The 22,124-nt window shown below is 47.2% G+C and overlaps 1 protein-coding gene across 1 annotated transcript in view; it reads right to left on the bottom strand.

The window, feature by feature from the left end:
- Positions 1-5,562: 5,562 nt before the first annotated feature.
- TSPEAR (thrombospondin type laminin G domain and EAR repeats) overlaps positions 5,563-22,124 on the bottom strand; it is a 183,964-nt gene continuing 167,402 nt past the window's right edge. The window contains exons 10-12 of the mRNA XM_063932241.1: positions 14,232-14,422; positions 6,336-6,437; positions 5,563-5,917 (exon numbers count right to left, since the gene is read on the bottom strand). Of these exons, the coding sequence (XP_063788311.1) occupies positions 5,764-5,917; positions 6,336-6,437; positions 14,232-14,422 (447 nt within the window). The 3' untranslated portion in view covers positions 5,563-5,763. The remainder of the gene's footprint in view (positions 5,918-6,335; positions 6,438-14,231; positions 14,423-22,124) is intronic.

A 22,124-nucleotide genomic window follows, 5' to 3' on the forward strand; every position in this document is an offset into this window, starting at 1 on the left:
TTACACATTACGGAAGACAGCGTCACCCTTTTTACACATTACGGCAGACAGCGTCCCCCTTTTTACACATTACGGCAGACAGCGTCCCCTTTTTACACATTACGGCAGACAGCGTCCCCTTTTTACACATTACGTCAGACAGCATCCCCTTTTTACACATTACGGCAGACAGCGTCCCCCTTTTTACACATTACGGCAGACAGCGTCCCCCTTTTTACACATTACGGCAGACAGCATCCCCCTTTTTACACATTACGGCAGACAGCGTCCCCCTTTTTACACATTACGGCAGACAGCGTCCCCCTTTTTACACATTACGGCAGACAGCATCCCCCTTTTTACACATTACGGCAGACAGCATTCCCCTTTTTACACATTACAGCAGACAGCATCCCCCTTTTTACACATTACGGAAGACAGCGTCACCCTTTTTACACATTACGGCAGACAGCGTCCCCTTTTTACACATTACGGCAGACAGCGTCCCCCTTTTTACACATTACGTCAGACAGCGTCCCCCTTTTTACACATTACGGCAGACAGCGTCCCCCTTTTTACACATTACGTCAGACAGCGTCCCCTTATTACACATTGCGGCAGACAGCATCCCCCTTTTTACACATTACGGCAGACAGCATTCCCCTTTTTACACATTACAGCAGACAGCATTCCCCTTTTTACACATTACGGAAGACAGCGTCACCCTTTTTACACATTACGGCAGACAGCGTCCCCCTTTTTACACATTACGGCAGACAGCGTCCCCTTTTTACACATTACGGCAGACAGCGTCCCCTTTTTACACATTACGTCAGACAGCATCCCCTTTTTACACATTACGGCAGACAGCGTCCCCCTTTTTACACATTACGGCAGACAGCGTCCCCCTTTTTACACATTACGGCAGACAGCATCCCCCTTTTTACACATTACGGCAGACAGCGTCCCCCTTTTTACACATTACGGCAGACAGCGTCCCCCTTTTTACACATTACGGCAGACAGCATCCCCCTTTTTACACATTACGGCAGACAGCATTCCCCTTTTTACACATTACAGCAGACAGCATCCCCCTTTTTACACATTACGGAAGACAGCGTCACCCTTTTTACACATTACGGCAGACAGCGTCCCCTTTTTACACATTACGGCAGACAGCGTCCCCCTTTTTACACATTACGTCAGACAGCGTCCCCCTTTTTACACATTACGGCAGACAGCGTCCCCCTTTTTACACATTACGTCAGACAGCGTCCCCCTTTTTACACATTACGTCAGACAGCGTCCCCCTTTTTACACATTACGGCAGACAGCGTCCCCCTTTTTACACATTACGTCAGACAGCATGCCCTTTTTACACATTACGGCAGACAGCGTCCCCCTTTGAGAAAGAGAGAGAGAATTATACTTACCTGTTACCATATGTGACATGATGAGCGGTACCACAGGAAGATCCAGGCTGTTCAGAGTGCTGGAGCAGCAACAGCAGCAGCAGCCACCGCCGCCTCTCCCTCCACCCCAAACTCCGTCTCCGAGCTCATCTCAGAACCAGGTCCTCTCTTCTGTTGCAGCGATGGCCGAGCAGCGCTGTCACATTGCCTCCACTTTACAGCGTTACAGCGCTGGAACTTACTGGAGTTACAGCGCTGTGCACGCTGTATCTCCGGCCCGTGGCTCCCCGTGCCGTGTGTGACCGTGGCTGCAGCCGACAGTCACGGTCAGATAGCAGACGCGGCTACTACCGCGTAAAACACTAGACCACCAGAGGAGCAGCTGGGACACGCGTGTGTGTGTGTGGGGGGGGGGGGGTTACGCACGGAACCCGCTCAGTCACTTGCACACTACAGGGCATGGCAAGGCACACTGGCCCTCATTCCGAGTCGTTCGCTCGGTAATTTTCATCGCATCGCAGTGAAATTCCGCTTAGTACGCATGCGCAATATTCGCACTGCGACTGCGCCAAGTAATTTAACAATAAAGATAGTATTTTTACTCACGGCTTTTTCTTCGCTCCGGCGATCGTAGTGTGATTGACAGGAAATGGGTGTTACTGGGCGGAAACACGGCGTTTTATGGGCGTGTGGATAAAAACGCTACCGTTTCCGGAAAAAACGCAGGAGTGGCCGGAGAAACGGGGGAGTGTCTGGGCGAACGCTGGGTGTGTTTGTGACGTCAAACCAGGAACGACAAGCACTGAACTGATCGCAGATGCCGAGTAAGTCTGAAGCTACTCTGAAACTGCTAAGAAGTTTGTAATCGCAATATTGCGATTACATCGTTCGCAATTTTAAGAAGCTAAGATTCACTCCCAGTAGGCGGCGGCTTAGCGTGTGTAACTCTGCTAAAATCGCCTTGCGAGCGATCAACTCGGAATGAGGGCCACAGTGCACACACCTAGTTACGGCACTGGCCAGAGGTACTACAGAAACAGGCTTCCTTTGCCTGTACACGACTCGGAACTGCACAGAGGTTTTAATACATGCCGTGGTAGGTCCATAAGTCACATTTTTTGCGACCCCCCGAAAATTTACAATTTAAACAACACACAAAAAACCCCTCTTGTTTTCTAAATAAATTCTAAACACAAAGCAGGCAATTTCTTATACATACTGTACAATAGGTTATCAGGGCTTTGTTTTCCTACCTGGTAGAAGCACCTTCAGCTGCAGTATCAGCTGTCAGCACTTTTATAGTGACTGTACTGTGAAACTGTCATATTCACAAGAGAGTAAAACAATACAAGTCATCTCATTTACACAATTTTATTGTTAAATACATATAAAAATCTATTTAGCAATCTCTGCTGTATTCCATCAGGGACGGATAATAAATATATTGATATATTATAAAAACCAGTACACTTCAATTTTCAAAATATGCAGATTGATTTACACAATATAAATATCCTAGTATGAGAAAGAAATATGCAGCTATAATCTGGCTGTAGAGTTGGCTGTATTTATACTGGAGGAGATGTGAATTTATACTGGAGGAGATGTGAAACTTTTGCCCAGATCAAGTTTTGCAGAGGAACAGGCCAGGCACCATTGTATTTGTACATTTATATTTTGCTTAAGGAATAGAGCTATGGCAAGGGCAGTCAATTCATTCTATTGTGTGTTATGGCTGAGACAGGACTCTCTATGTAGTAAGCCATAGAGAGAGAGAAAGAGGACGGAAATAAAGTGACAGCCAATCAGCTCCTAACTGTCATTTTTCAAACACAGCCTGTAACATGGCAGTTAAGGGCTGATTGGCTGTTACTTTATCTTTCTCCAAGGCTTAGTACATAGGGCCTAATTCAGACCTGATTGCAGCAGCAAAATTGCTCTCTAATGGACAAAACCATGTTGCAGTGTAGGTGGGGCAAATGTAACATGTGCAGAGAGAGTTATATTTGGGTGTGGTGTGTTCCAACTGAAGTCTAAATTGCAGGGTTAAGGTGGGTACACACGGAGAGATCCGTGCTTAAATTCTAAGCAATCTGACTATGGGGGTCATTCCGAGTTGATCGCTCGTAGTTTTTAGCAGCCGTGCAAACGCATAGTCGCCGCCCACGGGGGAGTGTATTTTCGCTTTGCAGGAGTGCGAACGCCTGTGCAGCAGAGCGCCTGCAAACACATTTTGTGCAAAACAAGACCAGCCCTGTAGTTACTTATCCTGTGCGATGATTGCTGCGACGAGTGACACGGTAATGACGTCAGATACCCGCCCAGCAAACGCCCGGCCACGCCTGCGTTTTTCCAAACACTCCCAGAAAACGGTCAGTTGACACCCAGAAACACCCTCTTTCTGTCAATCTCCTTGCGATCGGCTGTGCGACTGAATGCGTCGCTAGAACCTGTGCAAAACCACGATGCTCTTTGTACCCGTACGACGCGCGTGTACATTGCGGTGCATACGCATGTGCAGATTAGCCGTTTTTTTCATTGATCGCTACCCAGCGAACAACGGCAGCTAGCGATCAACTCGGAATGACCCCCTATATTGCTTAGAAATTAAGCACGGATCTCTCCGTGTGTAGGGTGCCCGCGACAGCGATGCGCGGTCCTGCGCGTCGCTATTACCGGCTCTAGATTTGGCATGCATTTGGCACCACTGGGTGAAATGAGCGTCCCCCCTCTCGCTAAGCACACATCGCGCGGGGCGAGATGGTGAGCGGTCTGTGCTAGATGGCTCAGCACACATCTCTACAGTGTGTACGGGGCTTAAAACTAAAGCAGCCAGTATTTACCCTGCACAGAAACAAAATAAAAGGCCCAAATCTAACTCTCTCTGCACATGTTATATCTGTGAATTTAGTTCACAACTGGGTAAAACCATTTGCACTGCAGGGGAGGCAGATTTAACATGTGCAGAGAGAGTTAGATTTGGGTGGGGTGTGTTCAATCTGCAATCTAATTTGCAGTGTAAAAATAAAGCAGCCAGTATTTACCCTGCACAGAAATAAAATAACCCACCCAAATCTAACTCTCTCTGCACATGTTATATCTGCCTCCCCTGCAGTGCACATGGTTTTGCCCAATTGCTATCAAAATTCCTGCTGCGATCAACTTGGAATTACCCCCCATGGTTTTGCCCATTACAAAACAATTGTGCTGATGCGATCAGGTCTGAATTAGGCCCATAAACCCCAAAATTCTACAAGCAAATGTGAGAAATTTTTCTGCTAAAGGCGGAAACAAGAAAAACATTTTATGGAACAGATTAGAAAACTTTGTTCATTTTTAGTTGCAGGAATGATTCACCACATAACACAATCAGCTATAAATTAACAAGCGTATACACAGCAAATTATTCTGCCAGTACTTTTACCGCCAATATGGTTGCAGCAAACCAGTGAGATGGAGACTCAGCATTACCCCTATCTACAATAATGAATGTATGGCTCATAGCCGCATCATTTGAAAGTCTCTAGTGCCAAGAATAAAGATTTGAGTTGGTAGAAAGACGCAGACACCATCAACGCGCTGACTTTATAAAGTACAGTAGAATATCACATCAGTAATATCCAAATTATTCTTAAATAAAAACAATCTAATTACAAACATAGCTTTTAATTTTCATCAGACTAACGGCGGATGTAATGGCGAATGAGATCGCCGTAGGCGCGGGATGCTGGACGATCTCTGACATTTTTTTAAAGGGGCCATCACTTACAAGGCCTGGATGTGCCTTGTAAAGGATTGTCCCTTTAAGAAACTGTCCAAGATCAACCGGCATCTCGCACCTCCGGCGATCTCCGACGCCATTATATCCCGCCACACATTTGAATCCAGTGACAAGGGTTTGATGGCCCTAGCGACCAATCAGCAATTATTTTGCTTTGGTCCAGAGAAAAGCAGATGAAGAAAGCAAGCGTTTGATTGTACTGTACTAAGGGGGAGATAGACTAAGCAGTGATAAAAGTAGAGAAGTGAGCCAGTGGAGAAGTTGCCCATGGCAACCAATCAGCATTGTCGTAATAATTAGAATATGCATACTATAAAAAGTATACAGAACAGCTGATTGGTTGCCATGGGCAACTTCTCCACTGGCTCACTTCTCTACTTTTATCACTGCTTAGTACATGTCCCCCTAAGCCACAGTAACCAATCAGCATCTAGCTTTTTATTTGTCCAGTGAAAGTTACACAATGAAAGCAAGGTCTTGATTGGTGCGGTTTATAAAACAAATGCCTCCCCAGACATTAGGCAAGTCAATGCAATAACCTCATCATGGATTGCTGCGTTTTCCAATGGTTTATGTGTATTTGTCGGAAATTCAGAGAGTCCGCAGTTTCAATACCCTTGCCGTGGGCTCCTTGGCACTGGAATACATGATATAGGAGCCGTTGTTGCTCTTAAATGCTTCCCAGTCTCGACAACCGTAAGTGGGCAAATAATGGACAGCCACAAAGCCCTCATAGCCCTGCCACCTGTGAGACAAAGACGTAACGTGTATAAATAAATGAGGAGGATAATAATAATAATACTATAAGGAAGTGTCTATATTCTAATATTCCTAGAAATGTTTTTTTTTCTCCCATTGAAATACTGTATGCTCGGAAAGTCCAAATGCAACCTATTGAAAGCACAGCCAGAAACCTTGTTTCCACCAAATCCAAAATGAATACATGCAGGTGTCAAGTCCTATTGTGGAAAGAATCATGCTGACCAACAGTGTTGGATTAGCCCACAGGGGAAAACCCCAGTGGGCCCCAATGCCAGACATAGTGGGGCGGGGGGAAAGAGACTGAGGTGACCCTTTACTGGTATTAAATAAAGGACAATTATCATGCGTATGCTTTTACATCTATAACATTTATGTTCAGTACAGTAAAATAAAAGTCTCACCTGTATATAACACTGTTGACAGAGAATGAGTTGCCGTCATAGGAATTTGCTACGACCAGATAATAATCGTCTCCCACTGTGAAGAACTCCCAGTCCACAGCGCTGAAAGAGGGAGAAGGCTGAAGTGAGAACGCCGACTATGTCAGATAGAGAGGAATTAGGGTAAAACAATTGACCAACGTGTGATGTCTCTGATTTCCTGGGGAGAAAAGCTCAATAGAAATATTTATTTCCCAAAGTGGTAGTGAGATATAGGGGGTCATTCCGAGTTGATCGCTAGCTGCCGTTGTTCACTGCGTAGCGATCAGTGGAAAAATGGCTAATCTGCGCATGCGTATGCTCCACAATACGCACGCGCATCGTACGGGTACGAAGTCCATTGTGGTTTTGCACTGGTTCTAGCGACGATTCCAATCGCACAGCCGAACGCAAGGAGATTGACATGAAGTGGGCGTTTCTGGGTGTCAACTGAACGTTTTCAGGGAGTGCTTAGAAAAACGCAGGCGTTGCAGAGAAAACGCAGGCGTGGCTGGGCTTTCGCTGGGCGGGGGTGTGATGTCAAAAGCCGTCCCTCCGTCGTTAGAATCAACGCACATGGAGAGTAACTACAGGGCTACTCTTGTTTTGTACAAAACCATTTTGTAGGCGCTCTGCTGCACAGTCGTTCGCACTTCCGCAAAGCTAAAATACACTCCCCAGTGGGCGGCGACAATGCCTTTGCACGGCTGCTAAAAACTGCTAGCGAGCAATCAACTCGGAATGACCCCATAGTCACTGACACACACACTAAGATATAGCCATATCCACCCTCGGCCACTTTTACTGCCCTCCGTCCTCTTCTCCTACAATCAGGAGCTCAATGGCTGTACCTCTCCCACAATAAACATTTTATCAGTATAACATTTTTTTATTTATAAATGAAAAAAATAGGATTTTAATTACCTACCGGTAAATCCTTTTCTTGTAGTCCGTAGCAGGGGATACTGGGATTGAATTTATTGTGGATAGCTAGAGTAGTTTTTGTCTGATTACCCACCCTGTGCAATTTGTTCTTTGATCAATTAGCATTTCAATCAGGTGACCAAATGTTCAGAGGTAGGCCTATTCTTAATCAGAGACAGTATTTCTTTAGATTTAGTTAAGGGGTCAGCTTGCTGGGGGTAGCTTGCGTGGATTTTAAGAAGTGTGGATTTAAGAAGTGTGTTATCCGAACAGTTAAAAAAAACAGTGGAACAAACATTGAACAACATCAAGGAAAGGTAACTTACTTTTACAACTTACTCCTACTCCACTTTAACCCAAGAAAACACAAACAACCACAGCATGTTCATCAAACTACTGTTTCTTATTTCTATTCATGGAATTCTCACCAAATTTCACACATTTTACACTCACCCTGAAACTCACCCCTCTGTGCACATTACAGCTTCTATTCTCCACTCCCCTCTTCTAACCACTCATGAGCTTTATACTTACTTCTCTGCAAGTACTTTGACAATCACAATTGGCCACCAGAATAAACACTTGCAAACATCCACCAATATTTATCTCACTCTTCTGCTTTTATTAGCTGGTGACATATCACCAAATCCAGGCCCCAACCACCTTTCCCTCTCACACTCAGCTTTCTCAAAACAACATAGAAATCCATCTAACCTCATAAACATCACGTGTCTCCCATCCCCCTCCAAGTCACTAAAATGTGCCTTATTGAATGCACGCTCTGTTTGCAACAAATTAACATCCATCCATGACCTCTTCATATCTCACAACTTTAATCTGCTGGCTATAACAGAAACATGGCTCACACAATCAGACACGGCCTCCCCTGCAGCACTGTCACACGGTGGTTTCCACTTCACACACACATCTAGGCCTAATAATAGTAAAGGTGGTGGGGTTGGAATCTTACTGTCACAGTTTTTCACATACACTGTTCTACCTCAGGTTCCATCACTCGCATTCACATCATTTGAAGTTCACTCTATCAGGATTTTCACCCCCTTCTCTCTGTGTGTTGCAGCTATCTATCGCCCTCCTGGGCAACCTAAACAACAATTTCTAGAAGATTTTTCTGCCTGGCTCCCACACTTCTTATCCTCTGACATCTCCACCATCATTATGGGCGATTTCAATATAGCTCTTGACAGTCCACAATCTGTTCATGCATCCAAACTCCTCTCTCTAACCTCCTCTCTTGGCCTAACCCAATGGTCCGACTCCTCTACTCACCAGGAGGGCCACTGCCTTGCTCTTGTGTTTACCAGGCTCTGCTCAGTTTCCCAACTCATTAACACTCCTTTCCCTCTCTCTGATCACAACCTGATCACCTTCACAATCTCTTCTATTACTTTAAATTCTAGGACACTAAAACCAAGCAAGCCTCCTCTAACACGCAGAAATACTAACAATATAAATTTTCAACAACTTTTCACTTCTCTGCAACAACGTCTCTCACCAATCTCTACATTCACCACACCTGACACTGCTGTATCCCTTCTTGTTGAGTCGAGAGGCCATCATGTCGATTTGTGGATATCCCCACCGATGTGTCAATCACCGGAACACCTCCGGGTGGAGGTCCCACTCCCCCGGGTGTAGGTCATGTGTGCTGTGGAAGTTTGCTTCCTAGTTGTCTACTCCCGGAATGAAGACCGCTGACAATGCCATGGCGTGTTTTTCCGCCCAGAGGAGAATTCTTAGCATCTCTGACATTGCTGCTCTGCTTTTTCGTTCCACCCTGTCGGTTTATGTACGTTACCGCCGTAACGTTGTCTGACTGGACTTGAATGGCCTGATTCCGAAGTAGAGATGAGGCCTGCAGAAGGGCATTGTAGATTGCCCTGAGTTCCAAGATGTTTATTGGAAGGCCAACTTCCTGACTTGACCATCTTCCTTGAAACTGCACCCCCTGGGTGACTGCTCCCCAACCTCTGAGGCTTGCGTCTGTGGTTAGCAGAATCCAATTCTGAATCCCGAACCTACAACCCTCGATGAGGTGAGAAGTTTGTAGCCACCACAGAAGGGTGGCTCTTGGCGACAGACAGATCCTCTGGTGCATGTGTAGATGCGATCCGGACCATTTGTCCAACAGATCCAGCTGGAAGGGCCTCTCATGAAACCTTCCATACTGAAGCACCTCTTAAGAGGTCACCATTTTCCCCAGAAGGCTAATGCACAGAGGATCTGAGATCCGGGTCGGCTTCAGGACAGCCCGAACCATCGACTGGATTACCATAGCCTTCTCCAAGGGAAGGAGACCTCTCTAAGACTCTGAGTCCAGTATCATTCCCAGAAAAGAAAGCCTCTGCGTCGGTTCCGGGTGAAATTTTGGTAAGTTCAGAATCCACCCGTGAACCAGGAGTAGTTTGGTTGAGCAGCCAATGCTGTCCAACAACCACTCCCTGGACGGTGCCTTAATCATAAGATCGTCCAGGTACGGAATTATGTTCACTCCCTGTTTGCGGAGAAGAAACATCATCTCTGCCATCACTTTGGTGAACACTCTCGGTGTGGTGGAGAGACCAATTGGCAGGGCCTGGAACTGGTAGTGACAGTCCTGAAGGGCAAACCGTAGATAAGCCTGATGAGGCGGCCAGATTGTAATGTTAAGGTACGCATCCTTGATATCCAGAGAGGCTAAGAATTCCCTCGCCTCCAGACCTTAGATCACCGCTCTCAGAGACTCCATCTTGAATTTGAACACTCGTAAGTACTGGTTCAATGACTTTAGGTTCAAAATCAGTCTTACCGAACCGTCCAGTTTCGGTACTACAAACAAGTTGGAATAATACCTCTTGTTCTGCAGATGAGGTGGAACTGGAACAATGACCTGAGTCTGTACCAGTTTTTGAATGGTATCCTGTAAGGTAATACTTGCCTCTTGTGAAACTGGTAAGCCTGATTTGAAGAATCTGTGAGGTGGGAGCTCCTGGAATTCCAGTCTGTAGCCCTGGGAAATTTTTTTTGCACGGCCACGATCAGTTACTCATACATGCGGGGGAATGCCCAGCAAAGGGTTAGTCCTCCCCGCATGTCAGGCCCCCCCCCCCCCCACAGTACCAAAGCAACGCACGGCGGCGATGCTTTTGTACTTGACGAGTAGCTCCCTACCAGCGCAGCTCCTGCACGCTGGCAGGGAGCTACTCGTCACTGTATGGGTCACAGCTGCTGCGTGTGATGTCACACGGATTCTGCGGCCCGCCCCCCGTATGGTACGGGCAACTGCAGGCAAACTGTGGACTGCAGGGTTAATTGAGGTCACCCACAAAAGTGTGACCTCAATTAACCCTGTGGTCTACCGCAGACTGCAGGATTCCCACCATAGAGTATAATGGAGAGTGCGCTCCTCCATTATACACTATGGCCTACACTTGACTCTCAGGCCGGGACCCGCAAGCCAATCAGGAGAGCGCTATGACGTGACGCTCCCTGATTGGCTGCAGGGTCCTCTAGTGACAGGAGTCACAGGGGGTCCCGGCATTCGCATACTGGTTGTTTAAATACAGGGAAACCCAATCAAATTTTTTCCTGTATATCTGCAACAAGAGCCGGCTCAAAGAGCCTGGGGCTGGTTATGTTTTAGGGGGACCTGCATGGTTTTGTTTTTTAATTTTTTTTTTACTATTTAAACACTTTTAAAGGCAGAAGCATGCACAGATATCACTGATCTGTGCATGCTTAACCAAAAATCGCCAGTGTAAACCTGGTCTATTATTCTGGCGATGTTTGATAAGGTTTTCTGTCTAAGTGTCAAAATCGCATCCTATTACATTTGCGATTTTCAGTGTTTTCAATGGGAAAACATCTGGATGCGATTTTGACACTTACGTAAAAACATGTGAATTTGACCAAAATCGCATCCTATTACATTTCTGATTTTCACGCGTTTTCCTATTACATTTAGCCTCGAGCATTACCTGTATAACCATAGAGAGAGCATTACCTATACAGCCAGAGAGAGCGTTACCTATACAGTCAGAGAGCATGTTAACTGTACAGCCAGAGAGAGAGAGAGAGTTACCTGTACAGCCAGAGAGAGTATTACCTGAACAGCCAGAGAGAGACAGAGTTACCTGTACAGCCAGAGAGAGCATTACCTGAACAGCCAGAGAGAGCATTACCTGAACAGCCAGAGAGAGTATTACCTGAACAGCCAGAGAGAGACAGAGTTACCTGTACAGCCAGAGAGAGCATTACCTGAACAGCCAGAGAGAGCATTACCTGAACAGCCAGAGAGAGTATTACCTGTACAGCCAGACAGAGAGAGTGAGAGAGTTACCTGTACAGCCAGAGAGAGCATTACCTGTACAGCCAGAGAGAGAGAGAGAGTTACCTGTACAGCCAGAGAGAGCATTACCCGTACAGCCAGAGAGAGACAGAGTTATCTGTACAGCCAGAGAGAGTATTACCTGTACAGCCAGAGAGAGACAGAGTTACCTGTACAGCCAGAGAGAGCATTACCTGTACAGCCAGAGAGAGCGTTACCTGTACAGCCAGAGAGAGACAGTTACCTGTACAGCCAGAGAGAGCATTACCTGTACAGCTAGAGAGAGACAGAGTTACCTGTGCAGGCAGAGAGAGACAGAGTTACCTGTACAGCCAGAGAGAGCATTACCTGTACAGCCGGAGAGAGCGTTACCTGTACAGCCAGAGAGAGAGAGTGAGTGTTACCTGTACAGCCAGAGAGAGCATTACCTGTACAGCCAGAGAGAGAGAGAGAGAGTTACCTGTACAGCCAGGGAGAGACAGAGTTACCTGTACAGCCAGGGAGAGACAGAGTTACCTGTACAGGCAGAGAGAGACAGAGTTACCTGTACAGCCAGAGAGAGCATTACCTGTACAGCCAGAGAGAGCATTACCTGTACAGCCAGAGAAAGAGAGAGAGAGTTACCTGTACAGCCAGGGAGAGCATTACCCGTATAGCCAGAGAGAGCATTACCTGTACAGCCAGAGAGAGTATTACCTGTACAGCCAGAGAGAGACAGAGTTACCTGTACAGCCAGAGAGAGCATTACCTGTACAGCCAGAGAGAGCGTTACCTGTACAGCCAGAGAGAGACAGTTACCTGTACAGCCAGAGAGAGCATTACCTGTACAGCTAGAGAGAGACAGAGTTACCTGTGCAGGCAGAGAGAGACAGAGTTACCTGTACAGCCAGAGAGAGAGAGCGTTACCTGTACAGCCAGAGAGAGAGAGAGAGAGAGAGAGAGAGAGTGTGTGAGTGTTACCTGTACAGCCAGAGAGAGCATTACCTGTGCAGCCAGAGAGAGAGAGAGAGAGAGAGAGAGAGAGAGTTACCTGTACAGCCAGGGAGAGACAGAGTTACATGTACAGGCAGAGAGAGACAGAGTTACCTGTACAGCCAGAGAGAGCATTACCTGTACAGCCAGAGAGAGAGAGAGAGTTACCTGTACAGCCAGGGAGAGCATTTCCCGTACAGCCAGAGAGATCATTACCTGTACAGCCAGAGAGAACATTACCTGTACAGCCAGAGAGAACATTACCTGTACAGCAAGGGAGAGCATTACCTGTACAGCCAGAGAGAGCATTACCTGTACAGCAAGGGAGAGCATTACCTGTACAGCCAGAGAAAGCATTACCTGTACAGCCAGAGAGAGACAGAGTTACCTGTACAGCCGTAGAGAGCATTACCCGTACAGCCAGAGAGAGACAGAGTTACCTGTATAGCTAGAGAGAGACAGAGTTACCTGTACAGCCAGAGAGAGCATTACCTGTACAGCCAGAGAGAGCATTACCTGTACAGCCAGAGAGAGCATTACCTGTACAGCCAGAGAGAGAGAGAGTTACCTGTACAGCCAGGGAGAGCATTACCCGTACAGCCAGAGAGAGCATTACCTGTACAGCCAGAGAGAGCATTACCTGTACAGCCAGAGAGAGACAGAGTTACCTGTACAGCCGTAGAGAGTATTACCTGTGCAGGCAGAGAGAGACAGAGTTACCTGTACAGCCAGAGAGAGCGTTACCTGTACAGCCAGAGAGAGCGTTACCTGTACAGCCAGAGAGAGAGAGTGTGAGTGTTATCTGTACAGCCAGAGAGAGCATTACCTGTACATCCAGAGAGAGAGACTTACCTGTACAGCCAGAGAGAGCAATACCCGTACAGCCAGAGAGAATATTACCTGTACAGCCAGAGAGAGACAGTTACCTGTACAGCCAGAGAGAGACAGAGTTACCTGTACAGCCAGAGAGAGCATTACCTGTACAGCCAGAGAGAGAGTTACTTGTACAGCCAGAGAGAGCGTTACCTGTACAGCCAGAGAGAGCATTACCTGTACAGCCAGAGAGAGCATTACCTGTACAGCCAGGGAGAGACAGAGTTACCTGTACAGCCAGAGAGAGAGACAGAGTTACCTGTACAGCCAGAGAGAGCATTACCTGTACAGCCAGAGAGCGAGAGTTACCTGTATAGCCAGAGAGAGCGTTACCTGTACAGCCAGAGAGAGCATTACCCGTACAGCCAGAGAGAGCATTACCCGTACAGCCAGAGAGAGACAGAGTTACCTGTACAGCCAGAGAGACTATTACCTGTACAGCCAGAGAGAGACAGAGTTACCTGTACAGCTAGAGAGAGACAGAGTTACCTGTACAGCCAGAGAGAGCATTACCTGTACAGCCAGAGAGAGCATTACCTGTACAGCCAGAGAGAGCATTACCTGTACAGCCAGAGAGAGAGTTGCCTGTACAGCCAGAGAGAGCGTTACCTGTACAGCCAGAGAGAGCATTACCTGTACAGCCAGGGAGAGACAGAGTTACCTGTACAGCCAGAGAGAGAGACAGAGTTACCTGTACAGCCAGAGAGTTACCTGTACAGCCAGAGAGAGCATTACCGGTATAGCAGAGAGAGCATTACCTGTACAGCCAGAGAGAGTATTACCTGTAGGTGAGAACATCCTGGAACTTGACAAATTGCTGTACGGTGATGTTCAGCTCATATATTGTGGAGTTAATTGCATATTCCTCTGGCTTTTGCATCTTTATCCCTACAGTGTAATTGTGACTGTTGGCGACAGCCAGAAAGAAGCGATCCTTTATCCTGAAAAACTCCCAGTCCGATGCGCCATATGTCTGAAATAACAACAAGGAGGCTGTCATCATGCTGAAACGGGGTCACTTCCGGGGCAGGGGAAAGTTTATTACATTACATGTTTAGGTTTCCAAAATTCCCGTAAAGTTACACAAAGGGGGCCGGGGGGGGGGGGGGGGGGGGGGTATATTTTAATAAGCTGTTGAAGATAATTTGTTTTTTTTCCATATCTTTATCAAAACCAAGTCTGGCGCTGCCATTATGTGAAGCTAGGATTTCACCAGTAGTTGGGGGGAGCTTAAATAAGTCTGACAGCAGCTGACTGCTTCTCCATACCCATGAGGCTGAGGCTGCTTCTCCTCAATGCCTGGTATATGCCAGTTCTGAGGTTGTAGCGCCAAGCTCCCATGCTCAAACCAGCAGTAGATGTCAGGTGATAGTTTTCGAGCGGGAATGGCACTGCCCGTGAGGAAGAGGGGGTTCCGCCGCTGGCTGTGACCTTTGCTTCCTTCCTCCTGTATCCTCTACCAACTAAATTTGGACTTTTTCACCAGTTCGTTGCCCATGTTAAAGGAAATTCCAACTAAAAGTCATGCCTCAAATAAATTCTCCCTGCCACTCGTCGGCATGGGGGTTCTTTGTCTGTGACTTGTGCTATTCTGCTGATACTCACTGCCATTGTATATATACAAAGGCTTATGTACAGGACACTCAAAAGGCATAGATGCAAGACCAGCAAGAAGTTGAGCAGAAACATAATAGGTAAGGTATTACAAATTAGGGGTCTATTCGTAAAGCAGTGAAAAGTGTGGAGAAGTGAGCCAGTGGAGAAGTTGCCCATGGTAACCAATCAGCTGCACTGTATTAATTTATAGTATGCAAATGATAAATGTTACTTTGGTTGCCATGGGCAACTTCTCCACTGGCTCACTTCTCCACAGTTTTCATTGCTTCATGAATAGACCCGTATGTGGGTCTATAACATGCAACAGACCTGACACAAGAACACACAGGTGGACGAGGTGGGACAAGACAGGAGGTGTGAGGGCCCTACTCATAAGGGGTGTGGCTGAGACAAGAGGGCAGCAACAGGAAGTAAAACCGGGTACACACTGGCAGATAAATTCTGCAGATCCGATAAAAGAGCGATTATTAGATCGGCGGGCATCCGTACATTCAGAACAATTTTTAGGTCAGTGTGTGATGTCTTCAGATGTCTTCAATGGGATCAAGAGGTCAGGGAACGAGATTGTCAAGCAGGACATCTAATCCCAACCTCCAAATAAGACCAATGCAGGAACAGTTGAAGTCATTTAACACTTGGGCATACACACTATACAGTTATTTGACCTTTCTTACAATTGTCAGCTAATCTGACTTATAATTGTATAAAGTGTCAGGTTTTCTGCCAACTGTCGGGCACTGGTCGGGCATACACACTACACAATTCTCAGGCTGAGCTGACAGATATAGCCATGACGGACTGAGAATCACATAATGTGTACCCAGAGTTAGGTGGCAAACTGGTCAGGCTTTAACATACAGTATAGGTAGGCTTTAATAAAGCATTTAGAGTTAGACTGAGCATGGAACATGAGTATGAAACTGAATCCCAAAGGTTAGGAGGGGTGTAGTATAGTATGCCGGTGGCCGGGATCCCGACTGTTGGCATACCGACAGCTGGGAGAGGGCAAATGAGCCCCTTGCGGGCTCGCTGCGATCGCCACAGGCATGGTGGAGCGCTACGTGCGCCACGCTATTTATTCTCCCTCCAGGGGGGTCGTGGACCCCCAAGAGGAAGAATAGTTGTTGTTATGCTGGGTGTCGGGATTCCGGCACCGGTATACTGAGCCCCGGGATCCCAACAGCCGGCATACTGAATACCACCCGTTAAGAGGGCTGCAGGCAGGCAGGCAGGTAGAGAATGCTGCACTGTGATTGGTAGATAGCTTCAGCCATCTACCAATCAGCATACTGAAAGCCATTCACTGTGCAATTCACAATCAGAGCAGCCATGCAGCATCTCTACAAGCCTCCCAAAGCAGCTGTGAGGGCACCATCCCTGCTTAAAGACCCCATAGAATGATAGAGATCTGGGCATCTGTCCAGTGAGACCATGCATTAAGATGGCCCTCTCTCATTAGGCTATAGTTCCTGTACATTTTAAGGAAACTTTATCATGTAGAGAGCTTTCTACTGTGGACAGAAAGATTTATTGTGACACTGTCATTTTCCAATATACAAAAACACTTGTTAGAGGGTCGTGCATGGATCAGCTTCGAGATGGCATTTATTAAATACAGTACATTCTATAAAATGATAGGTAGAAGCTGAAGTGGTCCACCTCTCCACCGCTTGATACATCAGCCCCTTAAAGTTGGTTATTGCCCATGGCGTGGTAGAAAGATATTGAAGCTACAAATTATTAAATCAAATCACATTCAATATATGCTTAAAGGTAGAATAATTGGAAACAATGGCCCTCATTCCGAGTTGTTCGCTCGCAAGGCGAATGTAGCAGAGTTACACACGCTAAGCCGCCGCCTACTGGGAGTGAATCTTAGCTTCTTAAAATTGCGACCGATGTATTCGCAATATTGCGATTACTAACTACTTAGCAGTTTCTGAGTAGCTCCAGACTTACTCTGCCTGTGCGATCATTTCAGTGCTTGTCGTTCCTGGTTGACGTCACAAACACACCCAGCGTTCGCCCAGGCACTCCCACCGTTTCTCCGGCCACTCCTGCGTTTTTTCCGGAAACGGTAGCGTTTTCAGCCACACGCCCCTGAAACGCCGTGTTTCCGCCCAGTAACACCCATTTCCTGTCAATCACATTACGATCGCCGGAGCGAAGAAAAAGCCGTGAGTAAAAATACTTTCATCATAGTAAAGTTACTTGGCGCAGTCGCAGTGCGAACATTGCGCATGCGTACTAAGCGGATTTTCACTGCGATGCGATGAAAAATACCGAGCGAACAACTCGGAATGAGGGCCAATGTTTAGACAAACTGTATAAGTTATTAAAAATGTAAACTAATAAACATAACATTCTTATATGATATATTGTACATTAAGAGGCTTAAACATTTGAAAGAGTCATAGTAGATTGGCTACAGATTATTGCTCATTAATATTCACCTTTCAGATAATATGCAATACACCCCATACACTGAAGCATATAAGCTGGCTCTACAGTAAGTTGCTTTCCATTTACCATTTATACTGCATATTGTCAATGTATAAGGTTTCTCTGTTATATATAGGAGGTACAAAAATGTCAGAATCCATTTCCTGAGAAGCTTTCCAAGGCAGGGTTGTCGCTTTCATTAAAACTGTAAAATCTATATTACATAACCAGTTCTCCAGCACAGAAGGATGCAGTTATACTATTTTTAGTGCACAAAACTGAATCCATGTGGCCATACAAAAAGAATGGATAACACATGCTTAGAAGTAGAAAAAAAAACAGGCCCATTTACTAAACCTCTTACCACTGCTAATGTTATCTATGTAAATAGCTATTTAGTGCACCTGGTAGGCGAAGCAGAATGGTTGGGAAAATGGGCGTAATCCTGCCCCCCCCCCCCCAAAAAAAAGCAAACAAAAAAACCACAACAACCAACCAAACAAACAAACAAACAAAAAACAACACAGAGCTGGTAAGTACAATATGCAGGAGGTGATTATTAACATACTGTTGGGACTGGAGGGATTTTTTTTTTTTATGTGGGGACTGGTGTGGGGTGTAAATGGTAAGTAGCGACTGGTGTGGGAGTAGCAATAGTATGTGGGAACTAGTGTGGGGTAGGCTATTATTATGTGTGGACTGGCGAGAGAGATATTAAAGTTATGTGATGCCGTTGTGGAGGGGATGCGGTTGGGACGGCGGCAGTCGAAATCACGGCGCCGGAATCCCGACACGCTGCCAGAATGCTAGTGCCGGAATCCCGGCATCCCTCAGGAAGCCAATGCCGGAATCCCGACATCCCGAATGTAAGGATGCTGTGGACTCCTAGTGTAAGCCTGCAAGAGGGGAGGTTAGGGTTAGGGGAAGGTTAGAGTTAGGGAGAGGGGAGGTTAGGGAGACGGGAGGTTAGGGTTAGGGAGAGGGGAGGTTAGGGTTAGGGAAAGTTAGAGTTAGGGGAGGTTACGGTTAGGGGAAGATAGAGTTAGGGAGAGGGGAGCTTAGGGAGAGGGGGGATTAGGGTTAGGGGAAGGTTAGAGTTAGGGAGAGGGGAGGTTAGGGAGAGGGAAGGTTAGGGAGAGGGGAGGTTAGGGGAAGTTAGAGTTAGGGAGAGGGGAGGTTACGGTTAGGGGAAGATAGAGTTAGGGAGTGGGGAGGTTAGGGAGAGGGGAGATTAGGGTTAGGGAGAGGGGAAGTTAGAGTTAGGGAGAGGGGAGGTTAGGGTAAGGCACAACCATACAGTTACTGTATAAACAGTATACTTACCTGACCCGTTGGGATTCTCAGGATGCCGGTGTTGGTCTTTTGAGCGCCGGCATCCCAAACGCCGGTCAGCCGTATTCCAACCTTATGGAGACATACACAACAGTCCCATGTAATGTTATGGAGAGACAAACGTGGTAAGGTTAAAGTTATGAATGGGACCTATTACTGTTATGTGAGAGTTATTAACGGAATGTGGGGCTGGTTACTATGTTGTAGGGGCTATTAAATACAATGCAAGGTCACTACATTGTGCATTCTATAAATTTGATTTTGGGGCTGGCTGAATGCAAATAGGTGATGTATTAAATGTTAATGTTATTAATGTAATATCTAGGTTGGTTGGCTACTGTGTTAATTCTGGAGGGGCAGACCCGATTTTAGGGGACTGTCCCATGCTGAATCAGTGGTGTTTTTATGATTGGTGCAAGGTGTGCAATGCAGTGCACATGGGCTTTTGGGCCCACGCCACATGCCCTGCACCCATTTCTTAAATACTTACCCCTCCGGAGTACGGAACTACAGACTGAAGTCCTGCACAAATCATTTTCCCAGCATTAAGCACAGGCACACTAGGAAAATCACCAGGAAAATGGCCACTGCGCCATTTTTCCGGAGACCTGCACATGCGCACAAAACCCTGGCACAGTTCTAGGTCCATTAGTGACCCTAGTTCTTAGAGAGGGGGCCATAAATCAGTCTCTTGCCTAGGGCCCCATGTTTCCTAAATCCACCTCTGTGCCACTGTACAGACTAACAGGTTCATTTATAGCCATTCTATAGCCTCCTAAGGGGTTTTACTCTAAGGGGAGAGTTACTGTACATTGTGCACAATTATTCTGTCACATACAGTGATAACATGCAAATGTCATGTACCCACACTGGGTGACACCCCCAGCCAGACTGCATCACTGATCTCATTGGCTGGGAAGCAGCGGAGAGTATAATACCAGAGGGTGACACATAGCTTAGTGCAAACGTGCCTACTCTCCTGGAATCTAGGAGAGCTCTCCCATACCCCCAGGAGAGTAGAGCAGTCTCCCAGATCCAGAGGCTTGCTGATGCAATTCATGGTGAATCACATACGTGTGGGCACGCGGCCCTCTGCTCAGGGCCAGATTAAGCCTTGGGGGTACCCGGGCCACTTAAATCAGGGAGGCCCCGATGGAAGGTGGGGAATGTATATTAAATTATGCATACCTCCCAACATGTCCCATTCCAGGAGGGACAAAATGCTCTCTACCTGGACTTCCCACTTGATATATGATTGCCGTCACCTGTGTTGAACTGTTTAATTGATAAGAAAGGTGTTTCAACACAGGTGATTTCAATCATAAATTAAGAAGGAAATCCAGGTAGAGACCATGTTGTCCCACCTGGAACGGGTCATGGTGGGAGGCATAGATTGTGTATATTAAATTTAAACCAATGGTGTATATTAGTCTTAACCAATAGTTTAATAATGGCTGGGCACTGTTTATAGCTCCACCTAATTGAAAGACAACTATTTTATAAACTTTTCTTGTAGTGGAACAAAGACAACATAGCCTTAAAATACATACAGAAAAATAAAATACATTTATCTTGTCACATGCAAGAATAGCAGCAGCCTCTGTACTACTTACACACTGGGACAGGACTCAGGAGGACTTTTTGTGTGTGTCTCTATCTCTAGACCCAAATGGTTTAGTTGCATAACAGTTTACATAAGACTCAGACACCCCAGCAGGGAAGAGGAGAAGCTGGGATCCCTCTGTCACTTACAGCTCTCTCCACCCTTCTATCTCTCCTCTGGTTAAAAAGCTCTGTCAGTAGCTTATAAAACATGATACTCCTGTGTCTCTGCCTGCACTGCATACTGTCCTGCTCGCATTCTGGCTGCTGGTTCTGCTGCTGCTTAAGAGGGAAAGCAAGTGATGTCAGTGTACTCTTGCTGGGGGGGAAGAGGCTGACAAAGAGGGGCCCGGGGTACAGTATGCCCTGCATCCCTCCCCCTTAATTTGGCTATACCTCTGCTCATTGCACAAATTGTGACAGTGAGCAGCATGTGGCAGGGCTGCAATGACGTTTAGTACATCCCGCCATATATGTCTCCAAGATTTTTGTTTGAACTGTTTATGCAGGTTGAGTATCCCATATCCAAATATTCCGAAATACAGAATATTCCGACTTTTTTGAGTGAGAGTGAAATAGTGAAACCTTTGTTTTTTGATGGCTCAATGTACACAAACTTTGTTTAATACACAAAGTTATTAAAAATATTGTATTAAATGACCTTCAGGCTGTGTGTATAAGGTGTATATGAAACACTAGGTGCTTCATTGCGCCCTACGGGCGCTCTTCACACCGTCGCAAGGGGCTACGCCCCCTTAACCCTTGCATGCCTTTCTGGGGTTTAATATTTGTATTATATGGAGTATTACCTGCATTCCTTTGTTAGTGGTTAAATATTGCACAATGAAAGGGCGTGCGATGGTGAAGGAGGCGCAGCCCCTTGCGACGGCGTGAACAGCACCTGCAGGGCACGATGTACAGAATGTAGCGGGTGCGGGGGGGACTGCGGATGGTGTCTGTAGATGCTGCGGGTGGAGGGGAGGCAGAAGTGGGGGTGGGGCCCGGATGGGGAAGGTTCGGGTGGTGCTGCGCGTGGGGGAGGGGCAGAGGAGTGGGGGATGCAGATGGGGGAGGGGTCCAGAGGCACTGAAGGTGGGGGAGGGGCAGGGGTGCCACGGGTGGGAGAGGGGCAGGTGTGGGGATGTTGTGGATGGATGAAGGGTTCCGGAGGTGCTGTGGGATGGGAAGGGACGGGAGTGCCGGGGGTGGGGTAGGGGACCGCAGGCACCATGGGTAGGGTAGGGGCAGGTACGGGTGTTGCGGCGGATGGGAAAGGAGGTCCGGAGGTGCTGCAGGTGGTGGAGGGGCAGGTGCGGGGGTGCCATTGGTGGGGGAGGGGTGGGTGAGGGGGGGGACCGCTGATGGAGGAGGGTGTCTGCAGATGCTGCGGGTGGAGGGGGGCAGGTGTGGGGGGAGACATATAAGGGGGGTGAATGGTGGAAGGGGCCTGGAGGTGCTGTGGGTGGTGAAGGGGTGGAGGAGTGGGAGCCACGGGTGGTGTAGGGGGTCTGGAGGCACAGCATGTGGGGGAGGGGTGGAGTGCCGCATGTGGTGGAGGGGAAGGTGCGGAGGTGTGGTGCATTGGGGAGAGGTCTGGAGGCGCTGCAGGTACTGTATATGCCATAAAAGGTAGTTGGAGGGTATGCAGTAACAGGGCCAGGACAGGGGTGACAGGGTCAGTA

The sequence above is a fragment of the Pseudophryne corroboree genome, chromosome 7, assembly GCF_028390025.1.
Source record: "Pseudophryne corroboree isolate aPseCor3 chromosome 7, aPseCor3.hap2, whole genome shotgun sequence".
Taxonomy (NCBI): domain Eukaryota; kingdom Metazoa; phylum Chordata; class Amphibia; order Anura; family Myobatrachidae; genus Pseudophryne; species Pseudophryne corroboree.